Source organism: Hesperophylax consimilis, chromosome 13 (assembly GCF_061612785.1).
Source record: "Hesperophylax consimilis isolate HC1 chromosome 13, BYU_Hcon_1.0, whole genome shotgun sequence".
NCBI lineage: Eukaryota > Metazoa > Arthropoda > Insecta > Trichoptera > Limnephilidae > Hesperophylax > Hesperophylax consimilis.
The window spans coordinates 37,746,736-37,767,140 of NC_142848.1; the positions used below are offsets into that span (position 1 = coordinate 37,746,736).

Consider the following 20,405-nt stretch of genomic DNA (forward strand, 5'->3'; position numbering starts at 1 on the left):
CGACTTGCAGTTTTATTTCAGATCCTTCAAAATAAATTAGAATTCTATAAGTTATATTTTCAGTGCCCAAAATATTTTCACTTCAAACCTTTATCATATGTCTCTCACCCTATTGATTATGTTTTTTTCCAGGGTTGGCCCTTGTCCCAGGCGGTGGGGTCCCGCTTCGAGGAAGGGGTGTGGGGCTCGTGGGGCGTCCGGGCCCCCTGTTCCCGGACCTGCGGGGGCGGAGCTGCTGTGCAGACCAGGCAATGTCTGCCTAAAGATTCATACGAAACAAGGTATGACCCTTAATATTTTATCTTACGAAGTATTTCAGGGAGAAGATGTCCGATTGTCGCAGAAGACAAAGTGCAATGAACGGGAGTCAATGATTTAGCTTAAGACAGTGATCAGTACAAATAGAAAGAAGAAGTGAACGACTAACGTAACCGTAAAAGAGCCCATTTTTTTTCCATTGCTACTTGAAGCGTTTCGATTCTGTTGTTTAATGTTAAATGGTCGATATTAAATTAAAATGTTGATAACAATGCATTATGAATGGGTAGCGAGTTATAAGTTAAAGGCGTTATACACCTCCCTGTGATCGGAGGCGATTTAGGGAGAGTGGTGGTGGGAGTAAAATTTGGCGTCTTCTCTACACATCCACCCCTGCCTCAATGTAAAACTGATCGTGCAGCAAAGCGCTCGTCAATGAAGATGGCACCAACACTTTCTAAATATCAGAAAATATGAATGGGTCTGGCGTTTTCTTTCCGACCTGATATCTTAAGTTATCCGGTCAAAACTTAGGAGTCAGGGCCGATTTTTCTACTCACGCGGTAATCAAGGAAGCGTTCTAGATGCTCTCCACCACTGCCATGATATTGTCTACTCACTCGGTTATCAAGGAAGTGATCTAGGATGATCCCCACCAATGCTCTGATATTGTCTACTCACGCGGTGATCAAGGAAGCTATCTAGGATGATCTCCACCACTACACTGATATTGTCTGCTCACGCGGTGATCAAGGAAGCTATCTAGGATGATCTCCACCACTACACTGATATTGTCTACTCACGCGGTGATCAAGGAAGCTATCTAGGATGATCTCCACCACTAAACTGATATTGTCTACTCACGCGGTGATCAAGGAAGCTATCTAGGATGATCTCCACCACTACACTGATATTGTCTGCTCACGCGGTGATCAAGGAAGCTATCTAGGATGATCTCCACCACTACACTGATATTGTCTGCTCACGCGGTGATCAAGGAAGCTATCTAGGATGATCTCCACCACTACACTGATATTGTCTACTCACGCGGTGATCAAGGAAGCTATCTAGGATGATCTCCACCACTACACTGATATTGTCTACTCACGCGGTGATCAAGGAAGCTATCTAGGATGATCTCCACCACTACACTGATATTGTCTGTTCACGCGGTGATCAAGGAAGCTATCTAGGATGATCTCCACCACTACACTGATATTGTCTACTCACGCGGTGATCAATGAAGCTATCTAGGATGATCTCCACCACTACACTGATATTGTCTGCTCACGCGGTGATCAAGGAAGCTATCTAGGATGATCTCCACCACTACACTGATATTGTCTACTCACGCGGTGATCAATGAAGCTATCTAGGATGATCTCCACCACTACACTGATATTGTCTGCTCACGCGGTGATCAAGGAAGCTATCTAGGATGATCTCCACTACTACACTGATATTGTCTACTCACGCGGTGATTAATGAAGCGATCTAGGATGCTCTCCACTACTGCACTGATATTGTCTACTCACGCGGTGATCAAGGAAGCTATCTAGGATGATCTCCACCACTACACTGATATTGTCTACTCACGCGGTGATCAAGGAAGCTATCTAGGATGATCTCCACGACTACACTGATATTGTCTATTCACGCGGTGATCAAGGAAGCTATCTAGGATGATCTCCACCACTACACTGATATTGTCTGCTCACGCGGTGATCAAGGAAGCTATCTAGGATGATCTCCACCACTACACTGATATTGTCTACTCACGCGGTGATCAAGGAAGCTATCTAGGATGATCTCCACTACTACACTGATATTGTCTACTCACGCGGTGATTAATGAAGCGATCTTGGATGCTCTCCACCACTACACTGATATTGTCTACTCACGCGGTGATCAAGGAAGCTATCTAGAATGATCTCCACTACTACACTGATATTGTCTATTCACGCGGTGATCAAGGAAGCTATCTAGGATGATCTCCACCACTACACTGATATTGTCTACTCACGCGGTGATTAATGAAGCGATCTAGGATGCTCTCCACTACTGCACTGATATTGCTTTGGATTTCAGGGAGGTGTGTAAGGTCTTTAACTTGCTTTATTTGTAAGATCCCGTTATAAATAAATATCGTTTACATTTTTTTCAATATAATAAAGGTAGGTATATTTGACACGATCTCGCACAAAATTCTGTTGAAAAAATTTCAGCGCATTGACATTCAGAGCCAGCTTTTCAAACGGTTGGGTAGTTATTTAGAAAACAGAAGCCAAAGTGTGCTTATTAATGATACTCTAAGCGATCCAGCTATTATCAAATTTGGTGTTCCTCAAGGAAGTACTCTAGGACCATTTTTGTTTGGTAAGTATTTAAATGAACTCTGTAACAGTTCCTTCACTGCCCAAATTATCACCATTGCCGATGATACAGTATTATTATCTGAATGCAAGAGCTGGAATGTAGTTCATAATGAAGCAGAAGTTGGTATAAACATGATAAAACAAGGGCTAGACAATAATCTCCTCATACTCAACTCCATTAAAAATATGTTCATCCTCTTCAGTGCAACTGAAGCAGGGCCAAAATAAATACACAACATTTTTATACACCATTGCCATGACCTAATTATTCGATCTAATGTTTTGATAGTATAAAATATCTAGGAATGATAATAGACAAATTTCTGAGATGTGACAAATATATAGACTCTTCTTTTACAGAGATCAAAAAACTTGCTCATCTATTCATGGCTATTATAAATATTCTCTGCGTAAAGGACCTAAAACAAATAAACTATGGCATTTGTAACTTTTTACAAGAATATGCATAGTTAGGTTTGGGCGGATGTAACAAAACAATTCTAGATTCCTTAGCAAAAACTCAAAAAATCATTTCTAAGGGTCATCCTTAAAAAAACCATTTAGGTACCCCAGTGATGAATCATTCGAAGAGATAAGAATTTTTGATGTAAGGCAACTATACATAAGAAATATTATATTACAGACACAAAACTACTACCCTTCCATCGATTATCTTCAAGACACCCATCATACAGAGAGGAATCCTGTAGTTCCACCTACTACTAAGTCATCCCTTGCTCAAAGACAATAATCTTACTTAGTGCCAAAACGTTTAACCTCATACCCGATACATAGAAATTGAAAAGTGCATTCTGCGTAAATCGGTCAACAATTGGCTTCTGCACTAAGCTGGATAAACAACTAACTTACTTAACTTAAACGTGTTGTACGTTCATATAACTACTTAATATGTTTGTCCTCTAGTCCTAAAATTCCTACCACACTTCACAAACTAAAATGATATGTACTGTAAACACGTCTTAAATCAGTTAAAATAATAATTCTTACACATATATTATCACAAATCATAGAAATAATCAAAAAAATTAAGATGCTTACCTAACTTATTTCCTATATTGTAAACATGAAAGTGATTTCCACAATGTTACCGTAATAAGTAATTTATTCAATCATATGAATTGATTGTTATGTATTTGTGTGTCATTACCTACTTCATATGAATAAAACATATCAAGTTGATTATCCTGAAACGGGAAACATTCCCAGTTGGACAGTCAAAGATTCATTATTCTGGAATAGTTTTTTTGTAACTAACAAATAAATAATAATCAAAATGACCCATCAAACTAATAATATAATTTTCACACTCCAGTGCCTAATAAATCATCATCCACTACATGTTATAATAATTAACATAGTAATATCAATGATTTAATTTTTCAATAACTCCGGGATTATTAATTGATGAAATAGCGATCTTGTTTTAATGTTATTGGCCACGCACCTGCACCTAGCAGCAGATAATACGATTAAGCAATCAATGGTTGGATATCATAATCGATGAATGGTTTCGCTGCGGGGATCTGATTGGGAATATTTCAGACCGACAGTAATCTTTGGTTCACCCGCGACCGCGCGCACGCGCAATCAAAACCACCAGCCTTTATAAATATGACCTAGATGTCAAAAATAAATAATAATAATTACGATTATTTGAGAGAAAAGCTTTTATGCATATGATAGCAGAGAGCATCGGTGGAAGGTGGTACAAATAAGTTGTTGATATAAATTATCGATGATAAGTAGTGGGAGTAGTAGGAGTAGTAGGAGTAGGAGTGCCTTGGAAAACAAAAAAATATATACGGCGCCCTTCAGGTGATTTTCACAAAAACATCGCTATACAAATCATCAAACAGTTTTATACCTATTTTCTGTATTTCGTTGGACTAGGAAAGCACCATTAAGTGTTTAATGTAAGTTTCAAATCAAGATACAAATTATCAATTAACAAAGGTACACAATATTTTATTAGTTAATGTTTTGTGCAGTTTGGTACAGATTAATTTTGAAAAAATGTATGACGCCAATATGAAATAATGTATGACACTATGTAACTTTAAATAGTGTATGACATACATTATTTCAAATTGGTGAAATGATGTATGACTCCAACTTTAAATAATGCATGTGAAGTAAGTTTTCATAAGAATATTTGCGAGTTTAATACTTTTAGCATAGACGACAATAACTTCATAATATCTCAAATACAATATTACAGGCCGAAGATGATAGGTATATATTATATTTAGAATAAGTGCTTACAGATTTATTATTTGCTATCTGCCGCTTCAATGAGTAATCATTGTGAGTGAATATTAGTCTTCCCCTCGAAATTTAAGAAAAATAATATTCCTCATCATAAAACCCGCTAAACTGACAAAAAAGGTTATTTTACAATAATTATATCATGTGAAAATGAAATACTCTGTACACCACCTTTAATTAATAATAATCCACATGTTTAAAAACCAACGCCACAAACTAATTTTCCAACATTGAAGAAATAATAAATTACAGTATAAAAAATAGAGGTAGAAAAATATCTGATGCGCATAATATTATATGCACATGTACATCATATTATAGGTACAAGTGCATAATATTGTATGCACATTTGTATAATGTTATATCTGTATCGTCTAGGTGAAAACCATAATTCAGATTTGAAGCGTCATTTCAAATGGATTTAGAGCCTCTTCCCCATTTCCTTCCCAAACTGAACCATCTCCATCTCACAACTTTGGGGGTGGCATGGTCCCACTTGGGGATGCCATAGTCCCACTTGCACCGAGCAATTTGGACTCTTGCGCGAGATTCACATTAAAATAATCCGATGTAATTTTCCCAGTGACCGTGTCATTGACATAATTTAACACATTTATTAATTTACTGTCCACTTATGTAGGTATGTTCTCTTAATGGCTTCACACAATGACATAGATTTTATGACCCTTAAGTATCCTAATACAGCATCTTAAAATGTGATATAACGACTGGATTTGTATATCATTAGCGCCTTTAGCTGTAGGGAAACCTATCAAAACACTATCCCTCAACTATTAAGTTATTTGAATGCTAAGTACTGGAAAAGATATCTGCTAATACATTTATTACAATCGTAAAAGTAGGTTTAGCACCTTGTTGATATGCTTTCCGATACAAATAACTTAAGTCGCATATTTTATATAAGGATAATAATATTGTTTTTAGTCATAACGTTGTTTTTATATGTTGTGCCAGTTGTCCTGTGGCATGGCATTCCCAATTGGTATATGTTCTGAGATTGAAGGGAGTGGGAGTGAGAAAGGAAGGAGATAAGGAAGAGGAAGGTTATGTCGGCCTCCGTTGTCGAGGGGTAAGGCTATCGGTTAGTAATACGGAGGTCGCGGGTTCAAATCTGTGTTATTTCACAATTTATTCGTTCCAGAGGGGAAGATACTTGGACGGTTGGAAGGTTTTGGGACTCTTGTGTAGTATTTGCTTGAAGATGAAGTACCTACCTATACAGATCTGATCACTAAGCCAAGCTAAAGCCATATCAAACAACACAAAATTTCAATTCTGAATGATGTTCTTTCAACATGTCAAAACGAAGGAAGGTATCTATGAAATTAAAAACTGAAAGTGTTCTAGATAAATATTTTATAAGTCTGCAGAAATTATGCGGTGGCTTAAACAACAATGGATACGTAATATTATTAAATGACAAACCTACAAATTAGAGTTATGAGCACAATTATACTGAAAAAATTTATACAAGTTGAAATTGTTAAAAATCTTATCACAACTATTTATTTCAACATTATATTTTTAATCTACAAAATGATAAAATTATTTTTTGGCGACAGCGAAAACATAACCCTTTCTTCATAAATATTTATTGTTTACCTAACCTATAAATTTTATGTGTGGGGAAAGCCATCTCGATTAGGTACATTTTCTTTATGAACTCAATGCTTCCGGAATATTATTATTGGTGTATTGCCGGTAAGGCCGGGGGAGATGAAGGTTCATCGGAAAGGTTGTCTCTCACCCTTATTTTATCTATTTTCCCTTTCCGCTAAGTTTTTAATTTTATTTCTTTCTCATCGTTGTCTTAAGCCTGAAATCATTACATTACGTATTTATACCATCTAGTACCAATTACGATTTTTGATTGAATCTGTCTTACCGATTGCATGTTCTGAAACCAGTTTGGTTTAATCATTAAATTAATACGTGTGTACGAATACAACCTACATGTAGTGTTTGCTGTGTTTTGAGAAGGGTTGCGGGTTTGATTTTCGTACGGAAGAAAATACTATTTCGTCAGTGGGTTGTTACAGTTTTGCATCAGAGAGGAAATGGTGAAATAATAGTACATTTTTACATTGTATAAACACCAGACCATTTATTTTTTGCGGTGATACAACTGTCATTATACTGTTTATATATTGTACCTAGACTGTAAAACCGTAAAGATTTCGCACATAGGTAACACAATTTCACCAAAAAGTGTACCACTGATCTTTGAATCATCTGACTTCTCAGATGCCTTCATATAATACAATAGGTTTTCATTCGTGTATTTGGCCAAATTTCATTCCTGCATAATAATGCTGTTTGTAACTTTAAAAGAGCGAAACAATTTTTAAGCTGTGGAAAGATAATGGCAGTCGTTAAGATGTTTAGGGTGAATTGCCTAATACAAGAAAAAAAAATCTTTAATTAAATTATAATTTCTTTTCACAGAGCTTGTACCAATCAATATCTGATAGTATTATTATACCAGCGTCTGGACGGTTTAGGCCCTCTGATTGGTCGAATTCAAATCGTTTGTTTCGGGCATAGACATATGAATATTAGTAGACCTGCCCTAAGTGATTAAGGTTAAACGCAACGCTCGTTGTATTCTACGTGTTCACAGATGGCGTTAATTAATTAATTTTGTTTAAATACGCTTTTGCAAGGTATTGCTTTACAGTATTAAGACAAATTATTTGTTTGCGCCCTCATATACGCAATATGAATATGAATAAATAGTTTTGTCCATATAAAAACTCAATTCTATCGAGAAAGGCATACAAATACAATATTGGATTGAAACATCGGTAAAATATTGTATTTGTGTGCCTTTCTCGAAAGAATTAAGTCTCTAAACGAACAAAACTATTGATTCATATTCATATTGCGTATATACGGGCGCAAACAAATGATTTGTCTTATTGTAAAGCAATACCTTGCAAAAGCGTATTTAAACAAAATTAATTAATTAACGCCATCTGTGAACACGTAGAATACAACGAGCGTTGCGTTTAACCTAAAAAGCGTATTATTCCCCACTCCCCATACCGGTTCTATTGGAGCCGGCTGGGCTCGCGTATGGCTTCCCGTGAATCTCATCATTCTTGTTCGAACTAGCGTCGAGCTATGGTCGAGGCATTTTATGAAATAACACGGCAAAATAGTGGCTTGTGATATGAAAACTTGTAAAAATATATGTGAAAAAGAGAATAAACCCAATTGTCGTATTACATTCCATATGTAAGCATCATTTTAAGCTTATTCACGTCGTATAATATGAATCAGTTGTAGAAATATATACTATCACATCGAGCCAACATTGGTCGAATGTAGCGATTCTCAAGTGTGCGCATCGTTGTTACTGGGAAGTAAATTATGAACACTTATAAAAGTGTCTTAACTAAATACGTAAACGAAATATTCGACTCTGAAAATAGAAGAAATTTATTTTGCCGAATTTGGACTTCGCAAATTTGTTCATAACGTGGCGAGTAATTTGCGCTCCCATGCAAAAATGTCTATTCATTCAAAAGCAGATTTTACTTTTAAGAACTAAATGGTGATATTATAATGCGAGATGCCTGTATACTGTCAGATTGATTTATTGACGAATCACAGTCAGCTTTACCCCCTTCGTTCTTCAACAGTTGATTTTACCCCTCATCTTTAATTTCTAGTCTATATATTCATATGTCTGTGGTTTCGGGTAAATTTCGGGAAAATATCACGCATTCTAGGGTTCCTTGAAAATGTCAAACCCTGCTTTACCGGCCGCTGGAGTAGTTTCCCTACTGGCCAACAGAGCGCACCTCTGGCGGAATAATAGCGAATAATTAATTTCATATACGTACAATTTCATCTATTCAAACTACCAAACTACTATATTAATACGCATTTGAAAAGAAAACAAACATTTCATTAAACTTAATGACAATTAACAAGAACTCTTTGCTTTATTGTAGAAAGCAATCACTTTGTGGTTTGACATATTTAATAAAATAAAATACTTTTTTGTTTTAAAACCACGATATTTATTAATTTAAGAACCGACCGGTTTCGCTTTACTTAAGCATCATCAGGGTACAAATTAATACTAAACAAGAAGTACATAATGTGTGTATATATATAACAAAATATAGAGGGAGACAACATGATACAAATATAAGCAACACAAAGACGGTCATAAAATACATTAACATTAGTGCACAAGTAATGGAAAAACCGCTAGATAATTATGTAGACTAATGGGTTACATCAATAAATCGGGAGAAACAAAGCATCAACTGGCATGGTGGTAAGGAGGTAAGGAGAACTGGGAATTTTTTTATGGGTTTATTGGAAACAGACCTAATATTGGACTACTTGATATGTCTAATTGATTATTAAGTATCTGACTATTGGTTTTTACAGCTTTTTTAATTTCTAGTGCCTCTAAGTTGTTTAGTCTGTTACCATGCCCGTTTTTATGTAAGATCTTAGCACCGGTGCTATGACAGAATGTATGATCTTTATCGATCAAATGATTTGCGAATTCGGAAAAGCCGTTATTATTGAGACAACGAAGATGCTCCTTTATCCTAATATTAACATTACGTGATGTCTTACCGATATAGAAAGCCGAACAATTATTGCAATTTAATTTATAAATCCCCGAATGACTTAATTTATCGTCCTTATCTTTAGAATTAATTAGAAATTTACCTATATTGTTATTAGTATAAAAGGCCGGTTTGACTTCAGAAGGAAGGTTTTTTACACTTAAGGTAGAAAAGTGATTAATAAATAAAATTCGCCGCCATTGATAATTAATATTATTATCATTGGTTTGAGGACAAGGACTAGCGAAGAGGAAGCGATTAATGGCTATTTGTTTTAGCTTTTTATTTAAGATAAAATCAATAAAATTTGATTCATAGCCATTATTTACTGCTATGTTTTTAATTAGTTTTAGTTCACTATCAAAATTACTATCGGACATTGGAATTGTGACTAAACGATGGACCATTGAATGGAATGCGGAGTGCTTATGTGAAATAGGGTGATTGGAGGTGCTGTGTATGACAACGTCAGTATAGGAGGGTTTACGAAAAATGTTAAAATTAATTCTGTTATTAACAATCGATAAGGTAAGGTCCAAAAAATTTAAGGTTGAATTTATGCCTATTTCTAATGTGAATTTAATCTTATTATGAAAAGAGTTTATAAGATTGAGGAAGGAATTCAGTTGACGCTTAGTCCCTGTCCATATACACAAAACATCATCAACGTATCTTTTCCAGTACAAGACATTTTTAATAAGATGTGAGGTACTAGATAAAATTTTTTCCTCTAAGTTATCCATGAATATATCAGCAATCAGAGGACTGGTAGGGCTCCCCATAGCTAGGCCGTCACGTTGCTGATATATAACATTATTAAATTTAAAATAATTTTGATTCAGGCATATATTAAACAAGGAAGTTAAATCTTTTATAAAATCTATAGAGAGATCGGAACTATTTAATAAATCAGAAATTAAACATTTACTCTCTTCTATGGGAACATTGGGGAACAAATTTACAACATCAAAAGAAATTAGTGTAGAATTACTAGGGAGAATCATATCTTTCAATTCTTCTACTAATGAAAAAGAGTTTTTAAGGGTATGTTTAGGTGAAAAAACATTGGTATTTTGAAACACATTAGTAATAACGGATGATATTTTAAAATTTGGGGCATTACAAGATGAAACTACTGGCCTGACGGGGCAATTATTCTTGTGTATTTTAAGGAACCCATATAATTTAGGAGTTTTGGGATTTTTAGTTAAAAATTTAACTTCCTTGTTTAATATATGCCTGAATCAAAATTATTTTAAATTTAATAATGTTATATATCAGCAACGTGACGGCCTAGCTATGGGGAGCCCTACCAGTCCTCTGATTGCTGATATATTCATGGATAACTTAGAGGAAAAAATTTTATCTAGTACCTCACATCTTATTAAAAATGTCTTGTACTGGAAAAGATACGTTGATGATGTTTTGTGTATATGGACAGGGACTAAGCGTCAACTGAATTCCTTCCTCAATCTTATAAACTCTTTTCATAATAAGATTAAATTCACATTAGAAATAGGCATAAATTCAACCTTAAATTTTTTGGACCTTACCTTATCGATTGTTAATAACAGAATTAATTTTAACATTTTTCGTAAACCCTCCTATACTGACGTTGTCATACACAGCACCTCCAATCACCCTATTTCACATAAGCACTCCGCATTCCATTCAATGGTCCATCGTTTAGTCACAATTCCAATGTCCGATAGTAATTTTGATAGTGAACTAAAACTAATTAAAAACATAGCAGTAAATAATGGCTATGAATCAAATTTTATTGATTTTATCTTAAATAAAAAGCTAAAACAAATAGCCATTAATCGCTTCCTCTTCGCTAGTCCTTGTCCTCAAACCAATGATAATAATATTAATTATCAATGGCGGCGAATTTTATTTATTAATCACTTTTCTACCTTAAGTGTAAAAAACCTTCCTTCTGAAGTCAAACCGGCCTTTTATACTAATAACAATATAGGTAAATTTCTAATTAATTCTAAAGATAAGGACGATAAATTAAGTCATTCGGGGATTTATAAATTAAATTGCAATAATTGTTCGGCTTTCTATATCGGTAAGACATCACGTAATGTTAATATTAGGATAAAGGAGCATCTTCGTTGTCTCAATAATAACGGCTTTTCCGAATTCGCAAATCATTTGATCGATAAAGATCATACATTCTGTCATAGCACCGGTGCTAAGATCTTACATAAAAACGGGCATGGTAACAGACTAAACAACTTAGAGGCACTAGAAATTAAAAAAGCTGTAAAAACCAATAGTCAGATACTTAATAATCAATTAGACATATCAAGTAGTCCAATATTAGGTCTGTTTCCAATAAACCCATAAAAAAATTCCCAGTTCTCCTTACCTCCTTACCACCATGCCAGTTGATGCTTTGTTTCTCCCGATTTATTGATGTAACCCATTAGTCTACATAATTATCTAGCGGTTTTTCCATTACTTGTGCACTAATGTTAATGTATTTTATGACCGTCTTTGTGTTGCTTATATTTGTATCATGTTGTCTCCCTCTATATTTTGTTATATATATACACACATTATGTACTTCTTGTTTAGTATTAATTTGTACCCTGATGATGCTTAAGTAAAGCGAAACCGGTCGGTTCTTAAATTAATAAATATCGTGGTTTTAAAACAAAAAAGTATTTTATTTTATTAGAACTCTTTGCATTTACGATTTAAAAAAATATTGATATTTAATATTATTTACGTAAATAATAATTTCGCACCATTTAGGCAGAACACGGATATGAAGTTCGCGAATAATATAAGTTTGTTTGTAGGAAGTGTAGGAACTGCCAACCCAATAAAAAAAACATGAAACAAAACCGGAAGCTAGAAACACTTGGTTGATTGTAAAATTAGCCGACAAATCTCTAATCTGACATTTATTTATATATATATAGTAAAACAATTATATTGCCAGGTATATATATTTATATAATATATATTAATTTACCTTTACCCATCTAGGACATTATTCGGGATCTGCCCACGCTTAAAACTATTTTTTTTTAAATAAAGCGTTTTGATTTTAGGTTAGTTTAGGGTGGGTTATTATAGCTTAGGTTAGGATAGGTTTGGTTGGGTTGGGTTATTATAGGTTAGGTTGGGTTAGGATGGGTTAGGTTAGGTTCGGTTGGGTTATTATAGGCTGGGTTATTATAGGTTTGATTAGGAAAGGTTAAGTTAGGCTAAGTTGGGTTACGATAGGTTGTTATAAGTTAGGTTGGGTTAGGTTATGTTAGGTTAGGATAGTTTAGGTTAGGTTGGGTTATGATAGGTTTTGTTAGGTTAGTTAGGGTTATTGTAGGTTAGGTAAGTTTAGGTTGGGTTAGATTATTATAGGTTAGGTTAGGTTAGGTTAGGTTAGGTTAGGTTAGGTTAGGTTAGGTTAGGTTGGGTTATTATAGGTTAGATTAGGAAAGGTTAGGTTATGTTAGGATAGGTGTGGTTGGATTAAGTTAGGATGGGTTATGTTAGGTTAAGTTGGGTTTTTTTTAAATACAATAATATGTTTAAAAACTTGCCCTAATACACTTATTTTAATAAATAACGGGTTTTTTAACACATAATATTATATATGTAACTAATAATTTCGCACCATTTTGACAGCCCAATAAAAACATGAAACACAATCGGAAGCTAGAAACGCTTCGTTTATTGTAAAATTAGCCAACAAATCTCTAATCTGATATGTACTTACATGTATAATAAAATGTACACGTTGTCTATGTATATAATAAAATGATTGGTTAGGTTAGGTTGGGTTGGGTTATTATAGGTTAACTGTTGTTAGTATCACTTAAACTGGGCGAAGCCCAACAAAGTGCCGCCCGCAGGGCCTAGTAGCAAAAAATCCGCGGAGCGGGTTTTTAACTGCTAGTTCTATTATATTATGCTAAATGAATTCGCCGATTTTACCGGTGACATATAATACTAAAATGACTTGGAGGACATTGACAATGAAAGTTTTAGAGCTTCTGCTCTTCCGGAACAATTGAATTCGAAACATAAAGCAGTTGTTCTTCCCCGATCGATGACCGCACACACTTCCTGTCGCTCCCACGCCGTACACTCATACACCTGGATAGGGATATGTAGTGCGTAGGTTTAGGTCTAGGATATAGTTGTAGGTAAAAGGAATAAGGTATCCTCACTGTTACCCAGATCGGTACCCAACAAATTGACCTATGGGCAAATGCCTACAGGGTAGTCCCGAGGAGACGTGAATAGAATATAGGTACAAGGAAGGCTAATATGACTTCTCAATCATAGAGGGCAATCAGATGTTCAAAAGCGATAATTCTACTAAGAAAAAAAAGGTTTGGATATTGAAACAAACAGGTCTGAAAATTGGTTTATCTAAAATTTCATAGAGTCAATGATCCTCTTAGTATCGCTCTGACGAGAGATTCAGTCTTGCTAACATGGTCTAAATAACTAGATATAAGCCTATCTTCGTCTTTCTCTCACTTCCTTCAGACTTACAGCATTCCTTTAACGGGGTTTCCACAATTACGCTGACAGTTGGCACTATTGTACGTTATCACCTAAAAATATAAGTATCTACATATCTGATCGTTTATTGTAAGTTACAATTTGTAACCATTTTATACCGACAGAGTACCCACAAATAAACATGCATCACTGGTCGCTTGCTATCCAGAATTCTATGCTATGTCTGCATTATTTCCGTTCCTTCATTAGACAGATATCACTGAAAATAAAGTTCTTGTTATCACAAATTTTCCTCAAATTGTTCCAGAAAGAATTTCGATGTTTGATAATGTTTCAACGTTCCATCAATTTAACCGAAGAAAGGTCAAATTGACCTCACTTCGAGCGCGCGGATACGCCCACAATACACAAACGTTTTATCTCTTCTGTGGTAAATATATGGATTCCTACCCAGGTTCACGTGACCCAGTAACGACCGTAAACAGATTGCTCGATACATTTATATGCCGGGCTCAGTGATAGTCCCATTGTCTCTAGGGCATTAACTTTCGCTAGAAGTGAGGTAGGTACCGAAACCATAATACAGTCTGTCTGTCAGACTTTGGGAGGGCCGCGTCTCTTGGAATGGATTGATATGGCATTGTTGCACGATATCCTCTTCAGAAGATGTACATTGAAAGTACCTACCAAGATTTCGTTCCGAATAAAAAATGATCACGATAATCGTCTATGGAAAAGTTAAGTGACATACCTACGGTAATTATTGAGGTTTCTAACTGTCTAACCATTTCAAGGCTTAAATTTTCAACGTTAAAATTTGAAAGACACCAAATCTGTGTTAAAGTAAACCATTTGCTAAAGACTTATTCATTTCACCATAAATTGCCAACGGGTATTAACTATTTGACTAATTGGCATGTAGTACTACTTTACTTACTGAGAAAAGTTGTTTTTTATTTAATTTTTACTGGAACAACTTTCCTTTAAATAACATTTGAATGTTATATCAATCAATTTAATGAAGACGAAGATAAAACTAATAAATCTAAACGCAACATGAAATAGAACGAGACAATAAAAAAATAAAAACATAACCGTCTCAACTGGGAATCGAACCCAGAGACACTACCCAGGTTACAAGTCAATAATTTAGAACTTAGTAATCATTCAAAAATATTGCTGCCCAAGATAATATTGTTATTTTTGAATTTGAAATATGACGTACAGTGGGTTGCCATATTAATAGGGACAGTTCCAATATTTCCTGATTTTTATGTTTACGTTATCTCTACTTCTAAATAACTTGGAATATATGGCCATTCTTTCGTTATTTTTGTTGCTGGTACTACCACTGACACTTTTAAGAAGTGGCAACACTCGCAAAGTGCAACATACCTCGATAATTTAAGGTTTTTTGCACGTGGCCAGCAATTTTGTGAAAATGCGTGATTGAAGTTCTGGTAAATAAATATACATTATAATTATATTTACGAGTTTTAACATTTTAGCTATACAAATATGTAAGTAATTATTATTTATCTATTAATTTCTATATATATTTTTTTAATATCTTATTTCAGTGAATAGTTTTTCCATATTGAGTCCAATGTTCTGTTTTTTGTATTTCTAGGTCTTCAGACACGTCCCCAAGAAAATTTCCGGAAGTGAAGACACTATTGTTAAACATTCAATATTCCCAAAGTGAAATAGCAGCCATTACAGGTATTTTAAAGTCTGTGGTTAACAGGATAAATTAGAAAATCAATCAAAACCTGCCCCTTGAATTGGATCACATTGGAAAATGTGGCAGAAAACGAATCACTACACCTCTTATTGGCCGCGAAATCAAAGAAGTCTGTCTCCAAACCCTCAAAAAGAGTGTGACTCGTCTGACCTTGACGACCAACGAAGAAGATATCGAAGTCTCCCAAAGGAGAGTCCTGAGGATATTGGCTGAGGAGAACCTCCTTGGTCATCGGCCAGCTAAAAAACCTCGCCTCACAGTAGATATGAGGAAAAAACTACTGGAATGGGCCAACGCGCACCAAAACATGACTATAGAGAACTGAAATGTGGTAATTAACATTTCTGTGGTTTTCAAGCTTTCAAAAAATTCCATTAGTTTGATTATGGCCCTTTTTTAAGGTGTGCTTCTCTGACGAGTCCATATTCCAAATTTTGTTGAATTAATCATCGTTCGTCCGATGACGCCCAGGAGAGAAATTTCATGCGGACCGCCTTGTAGAGACTATCAAACACCCCACCAGTATCATGATGTGGTCAGTCATCTCTTCCAAAGGGATGGGGCGCCTCCACATCGTGCAAGAGACTATAAGGCAGGATCAGTACAGACAAATACTGGAAAATCGATTACTGCCTCAAGTTAGAGAATGGTTCCCTGGTGGCCAGGAATACGTCTTTATGCACAACTTTGCACCCTGTCATAAAGGCAGGACTGTCACTGCATTCCTGGTTGAAAAAAAGTGCATGTTTTACCTTGGCAGGGGACTTCCCCTAACATGAACCCTATTAAAAATCTGTAGGAGCTCACTACGAGGGAGATTGCCAAGGAGGTGATCACAACGAAGCAGCAGCTCATCGAAACCCTTATCCGGGTATGGTATAATTCTCTTGACCTAAAGATTACTGCAAAATTGTACATTGAGAGTATACCACGGCGTGTACAAGCTGTTATTGCGGCTAAAGGCGAAATTACGAAATATTGACTTTTTGTTCGATATTGTTTAAAAATAATAAAAAAATAAAATAATCATAGATTAAGGACAAATACGGTGTTTAATTTTTCTAAATTCAATTTCCTTGTAAATAAATAATAATAATAACCGCACCTAAAATCATAAACATCTGTGTTTTATGAACACAAAGTGTAAAAAACACATTTTCCATAGGTGTCCCTATTAATATGGCAACCCACTGTATAATAATACGTCCCAATGGTCGAGTACGAGTAGACCTTCTCCCGGTAAGACATATATCTTGGGTTCAATTCCCAGTTGAGGCCGTTATTTTTTTTCTGTATCTTGTTCTGTTTCATGGTTCGTTTAGTTTATTGGTAATATCTTTTTTTTCTAAAATATTTTTGCAACTTATCTCGTGATATCGATGTTTGAATATTATAGGTGCCATAGTGTTCCTTGTGGAGTGTTATCACGTACAAATGAAGTATTTGGATATACCATTACAAAAGGTAGAAGATTGGAAGGATTGAACCTAATAATTTATAATGAATAACAATAATATCCATTCAACTTGACGCCGTTTGTTTACCAACGGACAGCGCATTGACCCTTAAAAAACAACGGCAGATCAAATATCCGCCTGTCTGCATTGAACATCAACATGGACCGTAACCTAAAATGACAGGGTCATGACAGTCCAAGAGTCCTGGCGTACTACAGTCAAGGACTAAGATCTCTTAGTTCATTGGGCGAGTCTCTCAACTACATATATGACTACATTTAAAAAGAGGTGGTGGTGGTGGAGAATTAATTATTATTTATTGTTTATTATACAAGTACCTACTGTTAAACATGATTAAATAAAAACAGAACTATCACATAAATTTATCGCAAAAAAAAACAAAAACATGTGCAACGTGTAAAAATGCGTATGTTCGATACTAGCATAATATCTCACCTAACCTTTATCGGCATTGGATACTAAATATATCGAACAAAAGGAAGTTACATCAAATGTACAGTTTGATGGACTCGAAGGTTCCTACCTACACACAGTATACTCACACACAACAGTACAAACCAAAGAGAACATTTACTTGTTCTCTCCAGACAATATAACCCATCCTTAGTATCACCCTGGTGAGACCACCGTAGCCATATACCTTCCTTTTATTCCCCACTTTCTTCAAAATCACATTTAACATACCTCTATTTGGTGTGCAATAAATGGGCGACACTACCCTTCAGTCGTTTTAGACTTTAAACGTTTCTTGACAAACATCTAGTTTAAACGATTAATGGTACAATCTCAATGTCAGGGGTATACTTGACATCTATTTCTTAAACTGTTAATGTGATGGCTGTGTACTTTTAGACAATCAAGCTTGACAAACATCTAGTTTAAACGATTAATGGTACAATCTCAATGTCAGGGGTATACTTGACTTCTATTTCTTAAACTGTTAATGTGATGGCTGTGTACTTTTAGACAATCAAGCTTGACAAACATCTAGTTTAAAAGATAAATGGTACAATCTCAATGTCAGGGGTATACTTGACATCTATTTCTTAAACTGTTAATGTGATGGCTGTGTACTTTTAAGTATTTTGAAATCTTATTTAATTTAATAAGTGTTAATTTAAAAAAAATAAACTATTATGTAGATAATGTTTTAGCAGATCGACATGTAAAATATACCTTTCTAAAAATAAAATTAATTAACCATACAATCTAACATAAGATTGAAACATAAATTATCGTATTGATGGCATTTTCTACAACATCTTTTCCAATCTTTTCACAGAAATGCAATAGAACGATGAAGCCATAAAATGTGTTTTCAAAGGGAGATACTGATTACATACTTAAATTTGAAGTTAATACGGCGTTAAATGACTTGCAACCTTATTTAGATACCTTCCCGAAAGGTCAGTTCTTTCCTTAAACGATTTTTTTTCGTAACTCCAAACCCACCGCGTGACTCGTGTTGTTTGTTTATTTTTATTTGTCGAAGTCCTCGTCCTTTGTGTTATGAAGGGCCGCTTGACCCACTGAGGGTGAGATCTGAGCAGGTAACCAAACATCCAATAACCGGGTGTCTGTATTTATTGGTTCAGACCTTTTGGAACCTTGCCTTTTTTATTTTTACACCTACGAAAACCAATAAGATAACACACTGAAATGAGAATTAACATTTGTCAAGTGCTGTTGGATCAAACTATTATTTGAAATAAATGACAACATGTCCTGTATAATACTACTTAGCAACTCGAGCAAAGTGTGTATATGTATATATTTGCCAAATTTTCTAATTAATTAATATCATTCCTTAAAATATTTAAAGTAAAATATGCGAACACTGCTTACTGTGTTTTAAAGCCAGTGAATCCACCTAGATCTATTTCACCGTTAATCTCACCTTTTTAGGTTCTATAAAATTGGCACATTATGGCAAGCGATCGCGCAACAAGTTTTTGCAAACTATAAATAATATGTCAAAAACAACACCGCAACAAAATAATTTGAATGCTACGAAATTCCCGTGAAAAATATTACGACTCACCAAAATATCTTTCTATTTCTTAAACTGTTAATGTGATGGCTGTGTACTTTTAGACAATCAAGCTTGACAAACATCTAGTTTAAACGAGTAATGGTACAATCTCAATGTCAGGGGTATACTTGACATCTATTTCTTAAACTGTTAATGTGATGGCTGTGTACTTTTAGACAATCAAGCTTGACAAACATCTAGTTTAAACGATTAATGGTACAATCGCAATGTCAGGGGTATACTTGACATCTATTTCTTAAACTGTTAATGTGATGGCTGTGTACTTTTAGACAATCAAGCTTGACAAACATCTAGTTTAAATATTAATGGTACAATCTAAGAGTTGTTGTGGTGAGCCGCATGGGTTTGATTTTTATAAAAATCTACAGTTTTTTTTCAAATATTGATAAAATGTTGCTTACTTGACATTGAAAACAAGAGCCGGGTCACTGTTGACACTTTTCGTTGCCATTTCGAAAAACTTGCACAAAGCCCTGGAAACGTCGGGAACTTCAAATATTTTTTTTATAAATAGCAACATACTGCGTCGATTCAGCACAATAAGTTCCAAGTTTTTTTATAAAAAAATCAACATACTGCGTTGATTCAGCATAATAAGTACTAAGTTTTTTATACTTACGTTGTAAAAAGAATATCGTCAATCAATCGATATAAAAATATGAAAAATAAAATAAAATAACACATCCAAAAGTCCTTTCAGGACGCCATGCGCCATCGCGAACTATTTCGAATAAATTTATTACAGCCATGGTGACGTAACTTGATACAAATCGTATTCAGTCTGTCACAGTCTGGTAGTATGTGGCCGTTTTTATTTATTAAAATGTGATTAAAAAAATACAACAAATATTTTCATTTTATTATTTTACTTGAATTATTCATAATTACATGAATATATCGTTTTTTAAAACATTTCTAAAGTAAGTAACATTATTAAATTGAATCATCGTTGGGTCTCTTTTCAATTTAGAATTTGCGGCATTTGGGTGATTGATAATTGATATTCAGTTCGCGTAACTTTTTATCCGCCGTCTTCAAACTATACCCAGATGATGTGGTTTTAAAGTGTTGCCCCTGACAGGTTCGCCATTAAACAAGTCATTA

General features: G+C 34.8%; 1 protein-coding gene across 2 annotated transcripts in view; it reads left to right on the forward strand.

The window, feature by feature from the left end:
• The window catches only part of loh (thrombospondin type 1 domain containing lonely heart), a 700,385-nt gene that overhangs the window by 180,280 nt on the left and 499,700 nt on the right, over positions 1 to 20,405 (forward strand). For both annotated transcript variants that reach the window (XM_089639095.1, XM_089639097.1), the window contains exon 4: positions 133 to 281. In XM_089639095.1, the coding sequence (XP_089495221.1) occupies positions 133 to 281 (149 nt within the window). The remainder of the gene's footprint in view (positions 1 to 132; positions 282 to 20,405) is intronic.